The following is a 14,402-nucleotide window of genomic DNA, read 5'->3' as shown; positions in this document are numbered from 1 at the left end:
CATTAAGGGCTTATTTTCTGGTTAGGTCTTATTTTGGGTGAAATATGGTACTAATTGCGTCCATCTGGCTGATTATATTAAATGGGGGCTTGTTTTTGGGGTAGAGCTTATATTACGAGCATCCTGAAAAATCATGCCAGGGTTTATTTTCCGGTCTGGTCTTATTTTCGGGGAAAGAGAGTATGTCAACAGAAAATTTGTTCTCGGGGGCCCTTTCTCTCGGAAGACTTGGGCAAAGCGTAACCCCGATGGCCTTTCCTCCAAGCCTTTTGTTGCATCCTTCTCGGCTTTCACCCATTCAGGAGCGAATTGGTACATCCTGAAAATTCAGACAATCTCCCAGCAGTGGCTGTCCTTGTACAGGTAGTCCTCGACTTAGAACCGCTCATTGAATGACTGTTTTGAAGTTATCCACAGTACTGGGGGAGGAAAGAAAGCGACGTGCGGTCGTTTTTCGCACTTAGCGACCGCTGCAGCGAGCATCCCCACGGTCAGCGTGATTTACATCCGGGGGCTTGACGACTAACCCGCACTGATGACGGTTGCCTCGTCCCCTTTTGCGACCTTCGGATGAGCAAAGTCAACGATCCGCTGAACCCCAGCGGTGCTTCGCTTGGCCGAGAAGAATCGTGAAAAATGGGGCAAAACAACGAATGTCTCGTATAAAACGTTGGGCTCGATGGTGTTCATAAATTGAGGGCTACCTGTATTGCGGCCCGGGGCAGATTTCCTGCCACGCGCAGTCTCAGGAGGCCTACGGTGGGGCTAGCTAGAGTAGGGGAAGCAGCTGGGATACCTCAGGCCTGGCCTTACTAACTAAGCACGTCCCTCTCTCCTTTCTCTCTTGAAGCATTTCTACCAGAGCAGGGCCCAGCCACCGACCAGTGCTTCCCGGGTGCAGAGTAACACGTCGGCTCGGCCTGGCCCACCCACTCATGTTTATCCAGCTGCTTCCCAGGTCATGATGATCCCTTCACAGATCTCCTATCCTGCTTCGCAAGGTGCCTACTACATCCCTGGACAGGTGAGGGCTAGACCGGGCCTGCGGCCTTCTTCATTGTGGAGCGGCGGAGAGCTTGTGGGTGCTTTCCCAAGCGATCTGCGTCTCCTGGAACTGGTGTGTAGCTCGCCTTCCCTCTGGGGTTGGTGTAAGAAGGAGGAGGGGTAAGTTTCTGGTCTGCCCTCCTGCCTGTCAACAGATAGCGTCCCAGTCGTGGCTCCAGCTGCCTGTAACACTACAGTCTTTGTTGTCTTTTGCCTGGGGAGATAGCTTTTATTTGGTAAAACAAACACACACCGGGAAAAAATTGTCAACATTGTCGATGTAAGCAAACCTAGAAATGAGGAGGAACTTTCTGACAGTGAGAACAATCAACCCATGGAACCAGAAGTTCCCTCCAGAGGTTGTGGGAGCTTCACCACTGGAGGCTTTCAAGAAGAGATTGGACTGCCATCTGTCAGAAATGGTGTGGGGCCTCCTGCTGGAGCGAGGGGTTGGACTAGATGACCTACAAGGTCCCTTCCAACTCTGTTAACCTGTTATCTGTTAAGGTAGGAATGTGTTGCTGGCCTCAGTCAGAGACCACAGAAAAAGCATTTGGGGCGAGGAAATAAAGAGCAGGGATTGGGGTGACCTGACGGGACTTGACTCCCTACTTAACGGAGCTGCTTGTGCAACCCAGCTTGTCAGCTGATTATTTGACGTTACGGGATTTCACAGCTCTCACCCCGAGTTGGTAGCAAAGGGCGACTCCTCCCACCTTCCTTTTCTTACCTGTCCCAAGCCAGTTGGAAGAAAAAATTACCTATTTTGGCACCATTTGAAAGGAAATGAGCTTGGCTTGATTTCCGTAGCTTGTCCAGGACCGAGGAATGACCTGTCAAGGAAGTCTTAAGTGAACTCTTGCAAACCTACTGTCTAATCTCAATAGTTCACACCTGAACATGTTTCTGATTGCTCTTGAAGGTCAAGAAATTACATGGGCTCTGTCTCTTCAAGATTCTGTCCCAGGCTATTCAACTGCAGCCAGTTCCTGTGTGTTCTGAACCTAGGCTTCCCCAAAAAGCACGAGGCAGAGTCCTGGTCCCGACCAAACCCCTTTTTATTAAACGAATGTGAATTCCTCTCATTCACATTCAGCAAAGGCCTGGCAAATAGTCTTTCAAAGGATTATTTATGGCCACAGACCTTATCTATCTTGGAAAGCTGCCAGGTAAATATTTCCCAAATGAGGTGCTGTGCAAGGAAAGACTGGGCACAGAGTCTCTGAGATTCACGGACAGATCTTCACACTCCTGAAACAAATCTAGCGACCAAACAAATGAATTGTTTCCTGCAAAAGCCCACACCCCTTTCGTGCCTCTTCTATTCCTTATGGGAGGGGCCATTCACCATCCACCTGTGGCTTTACTCCTAAGTTGACCCCGATTTCTGACTTATTCTTTTCTTCTGGCAGCTCGGCACAAGTGCACGCTGGGAACAGGCTCCAGCTGTTCCTCTGTCTCACTGCTGTCTAGCTTTGTAGGCACATGATCACTGCCAGACGCCCTTGGCCCCATCTCTGCCTCCGACACAGAGCCCTCGTCCGAGCCTTCCCCAGCCTCCAGGACTGGTCCATGCTCCTTCCCAACTTCCTCACTGTCCGACTTTGCTGCCAGCTCTGTTGGCTGTTGGTGGGCCACAACATTGCGGTTCAGTCCCTTAATAAATACAAGTGACATCTAGACCAGCTTAAAACAAAGTGGCAATGTTTTTAATCACGCAGGCTCTGTAAATGGAAAGCATAATTTTAGAAAATGGAGGCCACCTATATATGCTGGCTGGGGAATTCTGGGAGTTGAAGTCCACAGGTCTTAAAAGTTCCCAAGTTTCGACACCCCTGCTTTATATTGATGATACATACACTTTAGTCCATGTGAAAATTATAATGAAATCTTGCTATGTTCCCATCAGCTCCACCCTGAGCTCTTCCATTGCAAGGCCATCTGGTTCCCTCTTCTGCTATTCTTCGCTTCTTCCAAACTCTTAATCTAGGCCACGTTATCCCGTAGTTACGAGGGCCTCACCCTAAGCATCACAAGAGGTGTGTCTAGCAGGTCAAATTTTATGCTGGCAGAGACGCGCAGGAGAACCTCATAATTATCTTATGAGATACGGTACAAGAGGTAGAGAGTCTCAGGTGCGGCTCTCTTTTCAGGGAGAAGGGATTGAAGAAAGATGCTTAAATCACAGGGTTCATTACCTTTTGTCCAGTGGTGGGATTCAGCCGGTTCGCAACTGTTTGGGAGAACCAGTTGGTAACTTTCTAAGCAGTTCGGAGAACCGATTGTTGGAAGAAATCTCCTTTTGTTTTTTCCCTCCACTTTACAGGGCTCATCCTGTAAGGAAGGCAGGAAAGAAACATTCTGGTGTTGTTTCTAGCTCATCTTTGTTGCCCTGCTTGCAGAAACTGCCTTTCCGGTTAACCCTTATTACCTTGTAACAGCTAAGGGGAAGCCTCCATTGACCTGAGTGATGTTGAGTTGGCCACGCCCACCCAGTCACATGACCACTGATCCCCGCCTACCCAGCTGGTCATTAGGGCAGAGAACCAATTGTTAAATTATTTGATTGGTGATTTGGTGATTGGAAAGGCCCAACAGAGACTTCATTTCCTTAGAGTCCTGCGGAAAAAATCAGGTGGAACAACGGCTGATGACCTCTTTCTATCGGTCCACCGTAGAAAGTGTCCTCACATATTGCGTTACAGTATGGTATGCTGATTTTAACAGCTGCGGACAGGAAGGCACTACAGAGAGTGATCAATTCGGCACAAGAAACCATTGGTTGCCCTCCGACACCACTGGATGACATTGCCAGATCTCGCTGCTTTAGCAGAGTAAGGAAGATACTCAGAGATGGTTCACACCCTGGTCAGTCTCTCTTTGCACTTCTACCATCGGGCAGAAGACCTCAAAGTATAGCCAGCCGAACAAATCGGTTTAGAAATAGTTTCTATCCTTGGACTGTGAGACTTTTAAATACAACCACAATCACTCCATGCACACGCTAGTTTTTCTTTCTTTTTTCGTTTCTGCTATAATTTTGCACCAGTGAGGTTAAAACCAATTTCGTTGTATTTAAGTACAATGACAATAAAGATTATACTTAGACTTATCCCACCATTGCTTTTGTCCCCTGTGTTCTCCCTGCCAAAGGAGCAGAGTGGAATGTCTCTGGAGATTCTCAGTCATCCCGGTCACGGTTGTTCCAGAGGTGCTTTTTTTTTAAAGAGGCCACTGGACTTTCTGGTTTTTCTATGAAGACATTTTGCATCTCCTCCAGGGAGCTTCTTCAACTCTGACTGGATGGTGGGGAATGTAAGGAATTATACTTCTTGCAGACAGCTGGTCATTTGCAGGAGAACAAACCCATCATTAGGTTCAGCAGTCCATCTGCATTCAAAAGACAAAAGGCCATCTTTTGAAGACAGCAAAGTCCACATTTTGGATAGACAGGACTGCTGGTTTGAAAGAGGGGTCAAAGGGTCCATCTATGTCAAAATTGAACAGCCCTCTCTCAATAGAGGGGAAAGGATAGACATCATCTATCTCCAGTCTACAACACGGTCCTTTCAACAGTTCCAAGAAAACTCCACCTCCATTTGCACCACTCAGGTGACCCTGAGGACACAGATAAGCCTCCACGTGGCCTCAACGACCCTCTAAAAAGGATGCAAATGACCAGCTGTCTGCAAGGAGTATAAATCCTTCCATTCCCCACCATCCTGTCAGAGCTGCAGAAGCTTTCCTGGCCGGGGAATTCTGGGAGTTGAAGTCCTACAGACCTAATGTTGCTACAGTTGGAGACTTAAGTTCAGCGGTGCCTGCTTTGTTGTCTTCTGAATGCAGTCTTGAAGGTTCACCTGCTCCATTTCTCCTCTTCTAGGGTCGTAACACATATGTTGTCCCGACGCAGCAGTATCCTGTCCAACCTGGCGCCCCCAGCTTTTACCCCGGAGCCAACCCTACAGAATTTGGCACTTTTGGTAAGTGCGCCAGACGCATGCCTGCAGATGCTACTTGGGTTTTCACCTCTAAGATGGCCAACCTCTCCAGTGGGGGGGTTGAAGGTAAAAGGTAGTCCTCGACTTACAACCACAATTGACCCTACAATTTCTGTCGCTAAGTGAGTTTTGCCTAATCTTACAATCTTTCTTTCTACGGTTGGGAAGTGGATCACTGCCGTTGTTAAGCTACCCTGTTTCCCGAAAATAACCCCTCCCCGGATAATAAACCCAATCGGGCTTTTGAGCGCATGCACTAAAGTGAGCCCTCATCCGAAAATATTGCAACACAGCAGCAGCCATGAGGTGACCACTCTCGCCGCCTCCTGCACCTCAAAAATAATAAGACTTCCCCGAAAATAAGGTCAAGTGCTTTTTTCAGAGGTCAAAAGAAAATAAGACACTGTTTTATTTGCGGGGAAACACGGCAGTAGCACTTTGGCTAAGTAAGTGTGGCTTCCCTATTGACTTTGCTTGTCAGAAGGCCTCAGAACGGGATCATGTGACCCCGGGTTGCTGCCACCGTCATAAAAATGAGTCAGCCACTAAGTGGCCAAATTTTGATCACCTGACCATGGGATTGCTGCTGCAATGGTTGTAAGTGTGAAAAAACCAATACAAAGTCACGTTTCTTCCATTGTAACATCACTAAACAAATGGTTGTAAGCCCAGGACCTGTATAGGTAACTCTCGACTTGCGACCACAACTGGGTCCAAAATTTATGTTGCTCAGTGAGATATTTTGTTAAGTGCGTTTTGTCACGACTTTTCTTGCCACAGTAGTTAAGTATCGTATTTTTCGGAGTATAAGAACGCACCAAGGTTTTGAAGAGGCAAATTAAAAAAAGAAGTTTTTGCACTCTGCAAACCTCCCAAAAATGGCCCATTTCTCCCCCCCCCCAATGGGAATGAAAAGCCTTTAGGGGGCTTGCAGAGTGCTTCTGTGGGGCGGTGCCCCCCAAATGAGCAAAAAATGGCCCGTTTTTTTGCAAAAACGGGCCCATTTTTCATCAAAATAATTGCATGCATAGCCTTTAGGAGGCTTATAGAGTACTGCTGGGGGCTGGGGGGGCAAATTTGAACAAAAAACACCCTCTTTTTCACTCATTTCTGCCCTCCCCAGCCCCCAGGAGCTCTCTGAAAGCCTCCTAAAAGCTATGCATGGCCATTTTGGTGAAGAGGGCGGGGTTTCGGGAGGCATAAAATGCTGTATTCGGTGTATAAGACGCACCCAGATTTTCAGCCTCTTTTTTGAGGGAAAAAGATGCGTCTTATACTCCGAAAAATATGGTAAATCACTGTAGTTGTTAAGAAGCCTGGTTGTTAAGTGAATCTGGCTTCCCCATTGACTTGGCTTTTCGCAAAAAGGAGATCACATCATCCTGGGAACCGTCTGCAACAGTCATAAATATGAACCAGATGCTAAGCATCTGAATTTTAATCACATGACCATGGGGACGCTGCAGCAGTAGTAACTCTGAAAAGCAGTCATAAGACCCTTTTTTTTCGTGCCGTTGTATCTTCACAGTCACTAAACAAGCGTTGTTAAGTCAAGAACTACCTGCATATGGGTATTTATCTGGCTCGGAGACAGAATTGAGAAACGTTAACGAAACATCGAGTGAGGAGTTCTTGGCCCACTAATGAAATTAGCTGCTTCACGATGGCGTCTGTTCAGTCCTTCTGTAATTCTCACTTTTCCAGCTCCATCTGCTGTATCTTTTAGCCTTTGCAATATTATCCTTGAATATAGGGGCTTTGCTCTGATAAGGTAGGAATATTGTTTTATTTTGTTCTGGGGCGAAACGATGAAGGATAATACTTGGGAAGATACACAGAGATCATGGCCAGAAAAACCTGGCATGGTCAGAGGACAATTTCTGGATAGGAGAAAAGATTGGTTTGAAGAGAAAATAAAAATTGAGATTCAGTTAGGGGGAACCTGTGGATAAGGAATTGTAGATAATGAATTCCTTTTTATCAAACCTGATACAAACCTGATTTTTTTAAAAAAAAACTCATCAAAAATGGCCTTTTTCATCGGATTTGATGTCGGGATACCATGTGCATTATAGTGGTGGTTCATTTTTGCCTTTTTCTGGAGTGGCTGTCCACCCTCCCACCCCCACCCCCCACCCTCAGTTTTGCGTTTCAGCCAAACATCCTGTATCGTTGTCCTCGGCCTGTGGCCACCGTTGAGCCTAAAATTTCTGTTGCCGAGCAAGATGGTCGTTAAGTGAGTTTTGCCCCATTTTCTTTCTTGCCACAATCCATTCCAGTGAATCCCTGCGTTTGGTAAGTTAGTAACACAGTTGTTAAGTGAGTTTGCCTTCCCTGCTGACTTTGCGTGTCAGAAGGTCGCAAAAGGTGATCACCCAACCCCAGAGATATTAACAGCTATCCAGAGGTGTGAGTCAGTCACCAAGCGGCTGAATTTTGATCACGTGACCACGAGGAAGCTGCAACGGTTGTGAGAAAAACAGAAACAGTCGTAAGTTCCTTTTTGCAGTTGTAACTTTCTTTTTGCTGTAGTAACTTCCGATCTCGGTATTCATCATTAATTGGTTCCTGGAGGCAGAATGAGTACCAATTTCCCCCCTCAAGGAATAATGTAGTGAGTCACAAGACAATTGACAATGATAGATTCCAGCTTGTGTGTCGAGAACCAAACAAATGATGAGTAATGGTAAAGGTTTCCCTTGCGCAGATGTGCTTGTCGTTCCTGACTCTAGGGGGCGGTGCTCAACTCCGTTTCAAAGCCAAAGAGCCAGCCCTGTCCGAAGATGTCTCCGTGGTCATGTGGCTGGCAGGACTAAATGTCGAAGGCTCACAGAACGTTGTTTCCTTCCCACCAAAGGTGGTCCCTATTTTCCTACTTGCATTTTTACATGCTTTTGAATTGCTAGGTTGGCAGAAGCTGGGATAAGTAATGGGAGCTCACTCCGTTACGCGGCGCTAGGGATTCGAACTGCCAAACTGTTGACCTTTCTAATCAACAAGCTCAACGTCTTAGCCACTGAGCCATCGCGTCCCTCTAAGTGATGAGTAGTGGGACGCAATTTTTGCATCAAAATATGTTGATTTACTGTTGCAAAGTGACAATAAAGATACTGTATGTTCTATCTTTCTTTTATACCAAATTTGATGAGTTTCAGAGCAGTTGAGTACCAAGGTACCCCCGTATACCGATAATTTGCAAAGAAATAAGATTTTATTCCATTTCCTGGAGGCGATGGAAAATGTAGGGGCTGAGAAAAGCATTCTGGGAGAAAGATGGAACTATATAACTGTTCTCGGCTAAAAAAAAGTGCTGAGTTTGAATCCTGCTTTTGAGAATATTGGAAATGCCAAAAAACAAACAAACCCCAAGTTCTTATTTCCTTCATTTTCAATCCAACACCATAAAAATAGAATAGTGGTGCATGCTGATCACTTACAGATAATCCTTGACTTAACAGTCGTTTGTTGAGTGAGCGTTCAAAAGTTACAATGGCCCTAACTTTTGACCATTTTCATATTTATGACACTTGTAGCATCCCCATGTCACGTGATTCAAAATTTGGACACTTGACCAATTGGCATGTATTTATGACGGTTGCCTGTCCCCAGGTTGGGGGGTGGAGGAGTCTCGTGATGCCCTTTTGCGACCTTTTCACCAGGAAACAAAAGTTGCACTAAGCAGGAAGTAAAGAGAGAGGTTAGGAGGGAAAGGGAAAGTCTTTGCAACTAGGGAACATAAAGGGAGAAGGTTGAGGGTTTGCTGAGCTGGCAAATGTGTGAACCTGGGCTCTTATCTACCAAACGGTAGGTGAGTCATTGGGCTGAATGCCAATCATGGAAATATGGCATGTCAGGTTACCTTCATCATGGAAAATTGGCTTGCAGCTCAGCCTTGCTCCTGACACATAAGTATAGGTTGCGACCATGGTTGAGCCCAATATTTCTGTGGCCAAGTGAAACATTTGTTAATTTTGCACCGTTTTACGGCCATTTTTGCTGCAGTTGTTAAGTGAACATGGGTTTGTAACATGGTTGTTAAGTGACTCCGGCTTCTCCAGGAGGTAAAAACAGACGTTGAGACTCTAGAAAGAGTGCAAAGAAGGGCACCAAAGATGATGAGAGGCTAAACCATAGGAAGGACAAGGGTAGAAATGAGGTATGTCTAGTCTAAAAGTCAAGGAACGGCGGTGGCTCAGTGGCTCAGTGCCTAAGACGCTGAGCTTGTCGATCAGAAAGGTCGGCGGTTTGAATCCCTAGCACTGTGTAACGGAATGAACTCCCAGCTTCTGCCGATCTAGCAGTTTGAAAGCATGCAAAAATGCAAGTGAAAAAATAGGTACCACCTTTGGTGGGAAGGTAACAGCGTTCCGTGCGCCTTCGCCGTTGAGTCATGCCGGCCACATGACCACGGAGACGTCTTCGAACAGCGCTGGCTCTTCGGCTTTGAAACCGAGATGCGCACCGCCTCCTAGAGTCGGGAACAACTAGCACAGATGTGCGAGGGGAATCTTTACCGTTACCTTAATCTAAAAGTCTGTAGAGATTCTTAGTCATCCGGGTCATGGTTGTCCCAAACGTGTCTTTCCAGGAGGCAACTGGACTTTCTTGTTTTTTCTTTTGAAGACATTTCGTTTCTCATCCAAGAGGCTTCCTCAGCTCTGACCATTCCCCACTTATCCTGTCAGAGATGATGAAGCTTTTTGGATGAGAAGCAAAATGTCTTCAAAGAAAAAACAAGGAAGTCCAGTTGCCTCCTGAAAAGGCACCTTTGGGACGTATGTCTAGTTGAATGAAAAGAAGGAACAGGGGAGACTGTTCCATCTGCGGGTCAATGCCGACTGGCGACCACACGGAGGAGGGCCTTCTCGGTGGCAGCTCCGACCCTATGGAACGATCTCCCCGTGGAGATTCGCACCCTCACCACTCTCCAGACCTTCCGCACAGCCATTAGAATCTGGCTATCCCGCCAGGCCTGGGGCTAAGATTGCACCCTCCCGAATGGTATGAATGTTGTGTTTTCTTTTAATTATGTGTTGTCGTATATGTAAAAGTCTGTTTCCCTTTTCCCTTTCGGATGTGAGCCGCCCTGAGTCCCCCCAGGGAAAAGGGCGGCATACAAATAAACTTCTGAATCTGAATCTGAGACGTGATAGCAGTCTTCCGATATCTCAGGGGCTGCCACAAAGAAGAGGGAGTCAAGCTATTCTCCAAGGCACTTGAAGGCAGGACAAGAAGCAATGGGTGGAAACTAATCAAGGAGAGAAGCAACCTAGAAATTTCCTTAACATTAGAACAATTAATCAGGGGAATGACTTGCCTCCAGAAGTTGTGGGTGCTCCAACACTGGAGGTTTTTAAGAAGAGATTGGACAACCTGAAAGTCTGAAATAGCATGGCATTTGCTGCCTGAGTAGGGGATTGGACTAGAAGACCTCCAAGGTCCTTTCCAGCTCTTGTTATTCTATATTCTATATTCCATTGACTTTGCTTGTTGTTCCCATAACCGCCGGAACAGTGCAACTGATTTAAATGCATGCCAGTCGCCAAGCCCCCAGATTTTGATCGCACGACTATGGAGACGCTGCAGCAATCACAAGTATGGAAACCAGTCATAAGTCACTTTTTTCAGCAGCATTGTAATTTCGAATGCTCACTAAATGAATGGTTATAATTCGAGGACTACCTGAATACCTGCATTCTTATGGAATGGTGGAATTCTGAGAAGTGTTGAGCTACAATCCGCTAATTTAGTTCGTCCAGTTGTTCCATCAGTTCTGCTCTTTTTCGTTCGCTGCCCCACCGGCAGCTAGGGGAGCTGGCAGCAGAGTCAGACAGTGAGGAGGTTGGGGAGGAACATGGGCCAGTCCTGAGGCTTGAGTAAAGCTCGGACAGGGGCTCAAAAGAGGGAGCTAGACAGCAGAAGAACAGCTGGAGCCTGTTCCCAGTGTGCGCGTGAGCAGAGAAGACAAGAACAACTAAGAAAGCAGGGTTGATTTAAGAGTAAAGCCACACCTTGGAGGTGATTGGCCCCTCCCATAGGAAACAAAAGTGGAGCGAAGGGGGAGTGGGCTTTTGCAGGAAACAATTCGTTCCTTCGGTCGGTTCAAGAGTGGAAAGTTCTGTGTGTGACTTTAAGAGACTCTGTGCCAAGTTTTGCCTTGCCCTGGGTTGGGAAACTAGTTATCTGGCAGCGCTCCAAATGAGATAAGGTCCGTGTGGATAAACATTCCTCGGAAAGACTGTTGACTAAGCCTTGCTGAGTGTGCATGAAAGGAATTCACAGTCGTGTAAATAAAAGAGGTTTTGCAGGGATCAAGACTTTGCTTCTGGCTTTCTAAGGAAGCCTGGGTCAGAACACCATCCCTGTTGTAAAATGTCAAGATTCCTTTAATTGATTCGGCAACTTTTTTTTTTCTCCTCCTGCTTAACCTTCCATCCTGTCACAGCTTGTTTCCAGAGCCTTTCTGGACCAGCGTTTTCTCAAATATTAACAGAGGGAGATTTCTGGAAAGGTCCCAAGGCTGGCCTCTTCGTTGGCACCTTTGAAAAGTGGATCTCTCGAGGACGTTTCTTAAAACCAGACCTAATTTGGAATATCGGTAGAATGGTTTGACTTGGTAGGCGGTCAGATCGGTCGCTGGGAGGTTTTGCAAGAGATTCCCAGGGAAGGAAATGCAAATCCCACACCACTTCCGTCAACATACAGTGTAGCCCGTGACACACAACAGTTCCATTTAGTGACCATTCAAAGTTAACAATGGCACTGAAAACAGTGACTTATGGCCATTTTTCACAGTTACGACCTTTGTGGCACCCCCATGATCATGGAGCCAAGCATTCTTGGCAACTGGCTCATATTTATGACCACCGCTGTGTCCTAATGTCCTGTGATTAGTTTTTGAGGCCTCGCAAGCAAACTCAATGGGGGAAGCCAGATTCACTTAACCATCGGTTACTAACTTACCAACTGCAATGATTCCCTTAACAGCGGTGGCAAAAAAAGATCGTAAAACGGGGCAAAACTCACTTAACAAATGTCTCGTTTAACAATGGGAATTTTGGGCTCAATTGTCATACGTCGAGGACTAGCTGTACGTCCTTTCTCTGCTCTTAGCTTGTATATTTCTGGCCCCTTTTTCAGTCTCCCTTCCCAAATGTGTTCGCAGGGAGAATCTTTCCTGGATCACATTTATTCAGAAAAGCTGGAAAACTCCGTCGTCCTGTTCCAGGGGCCTTCTTCTGCCCCTTCCTTTCTGGTGGGACTAGTTTAATGTTTAACCGACCGACCAGGAGCTGTTGGGCAGACTTTAGCCCCGGCTTACTTGTCCGAGTTACAGTAGCCGAGAACCCAAACGTGGGATTATGGGCAACTCCTGATCCAGTTGCACCTTCAATCTCTTTTTAGGAGCCGTTTGAGGGTCAGTGAACACCCCCACATTCATGGAACAGGAACTGGCATATTGAGAATGGTTGCACTTTGAACTCTGACTGTTCCTCACCTGCCCCTGATAATTCCTCCGATACTCCTTGGTTCCTGACTTGTTTGCCGTTCAGATTCTTCTCCCCACATGATGCTCACATGCTCCCTGACAGCTCTTCCTATATTTAGCCTGGAGCTGGCCCAGCAAGCTCCTGCAGGCTCAGAAATGTGAGCCGAAGAGGCCCTTGTCCCACCCACATTTCTGCAGATCCCTGTTTATTTACTAATCCAACAGTGGGGGGGGGGGGAACCATCAGTTTTCACCCCTTGCCGAAAGGTAGCTATGTTTGGCCCTTTGCTGTATTGCCAGCAAGAGTGCCGTATTGCTTGACTCTGGCCTTGGACTTAACGAGCAGTGGGATCTTTCATAACGAGACTGGCAGGGTTGGAGAGTGTTTTCTTTTCTTTTTTGAACCCTGAGATGGTCCCTAGGTCTCTTTTTTAGATGGTCAGAGCAAGAAGGTTGGGATGGCAATCCCGGTTAGGACCGAGTTGGCAGGAGAAGGTGAATTTGGTGGACTCTTCTCATCTCCATCCAACTCTTTAAAGCAGTGGTCTCCAACATTTCCAGCTTGGTGACCTGGCACGGGGGTGGATGGGTCGTAAGTCACAAGCTCATGCAACTCCTTTTGTGCGAGTGTGTATGTGTGTGTGTGTGTGTGTGTGCACCCTCCGCTCGTGGGAATGGAGCTTCGCCAGCAAGCGGAAAGTGCTTGCGTTCGTGCACAAAGCTCCCCTTGTACGAGCGAACGGCACTTGTGCTTGCATGCGAAGTGGGCTTCACACACGTGTGCAAGTGTCCTCCACTTGCATCAGTGGTGGGATTCAAATAATTTAACAACCAGGTTCTCTGTCCTAATGACCAGCTGGATAGGCGTGGCTTGGTGATCATGTGACTGGGTGGGCGTGGACAACTCAACGTCACTCAGGTCGATGGGTGCTTTGCATTAGCTGTTACAATGTAACAAGGGTGAACCGGAGAGGCAGTTTCTGTAAGCAGGGAAATAAAGATGAGGCTAGAAACAACACCAGAATGTTTCCTTCCTGCCTTCCTTACAGGATTAGCCCTGTAAAGTGGGGAAAAAATACAATAAGATTTCTTCCAACAACTGGTTCTCCCAACTGCTTAGAAAGTTAACAACCGGTTCTCTCGAATCGGTGCGAACCGGCTGAATCCCACCACTGACCTGCATGCATGGAGCTTCACATGCGCACTTCTTGCCCACCTCTCCCAAGGCCCGGTTTTGAAAAGAACGCAACCTGTTAGTGGGCCACATCCCAGGGATTGGGGGCCCCCTCCCTTAAAGGACAGGCATAGGTTGGCAAAGCTCATCCCCCACAATGGCAGCCAAGGTGGCCCCGACGGCTGGCTGAGCTGCAGCAGCATCTGAGATGGCTGTCACCAGTATGTGCTACCGCACTCCCTCCCCACCCATAACGTTTATTAGGCCAGATGACTCAGCAGAGCCTGGGTTGCTGCCTCCATGTGCTCGAAACAGGCTCAACCAGTCAGTGCAGCAGCTTGGAGGAATCCCCCCCCCCCCCATAATCTCTCTTTTTTCCAGGGATTGCGTTGTGGCTGAGGAATTGCGGTAATGCTCAGAGCACCGGTTGGCAAACTTCTGAACAACAAGGGAGATGCCCAGAAAGCTTATCCAGGGTTTTCATGCAGTGCCTTCTTCTTCTTCTTCTTCTCTTCTTCTCTTCTTCTTCTTCTTCTTCTTCTTCTTCTTCTTCTTCTTCTTCTTCTCCTTCTCCTTCTTCTTCTTCTTCTTCTTCTTCTTCTCCTCCTCCTCATCTTCTTTTTCTCCTCCTCTTTCCCCTCCTCCTCTTCTCATTCCCCTCCTCCTCTTCTCATTTCCTTCCTCCTCTTCTCAT

At 47.1% G+C, this 14,402-nt stretch overlaps 1 protein-coding gene across 1 annotated transcript in view; it reads left to right on the top strand.

Moving 5' to 3' along the window:
- The window catches only part of EIF4G1 (eukaryotic translation initiation factor 4 gamma 1), a 189,446-nt gene that overhangs the window by 47,563 nt on the left and 127,481 nt on the right, over window positions 1-14,402 (top strand). The window contains 2 exon segments of the mRNA XM_032225132.1: window positions 851-1,024; window positions 4,928-5,027. Of these exon segments, the coding sequence (XP_032081023.1) occupies window positions 851-1,024; window positions 4,928-5,027 (274 nt within the window).

This window comes from Thamnophis elegans, chromosome 10, assembly GCF_009769535.1.
Source record: "Thamnophis elegans isolate rThaEle1 chromosome 10, rThaEle1.pri, whole genome shotgun sequence".
NCBI classification, from domain to species: Eukaryota; Metazoa; Chordata; class Lepidosauria; order Squamata; family Colubridae; genus Thamnophis; species Thamnophis elegans.
Note: the sequence above shows the minus strand (reverse complement) of the source record. Positions and strands in the feature narration are given on the sequence as shown.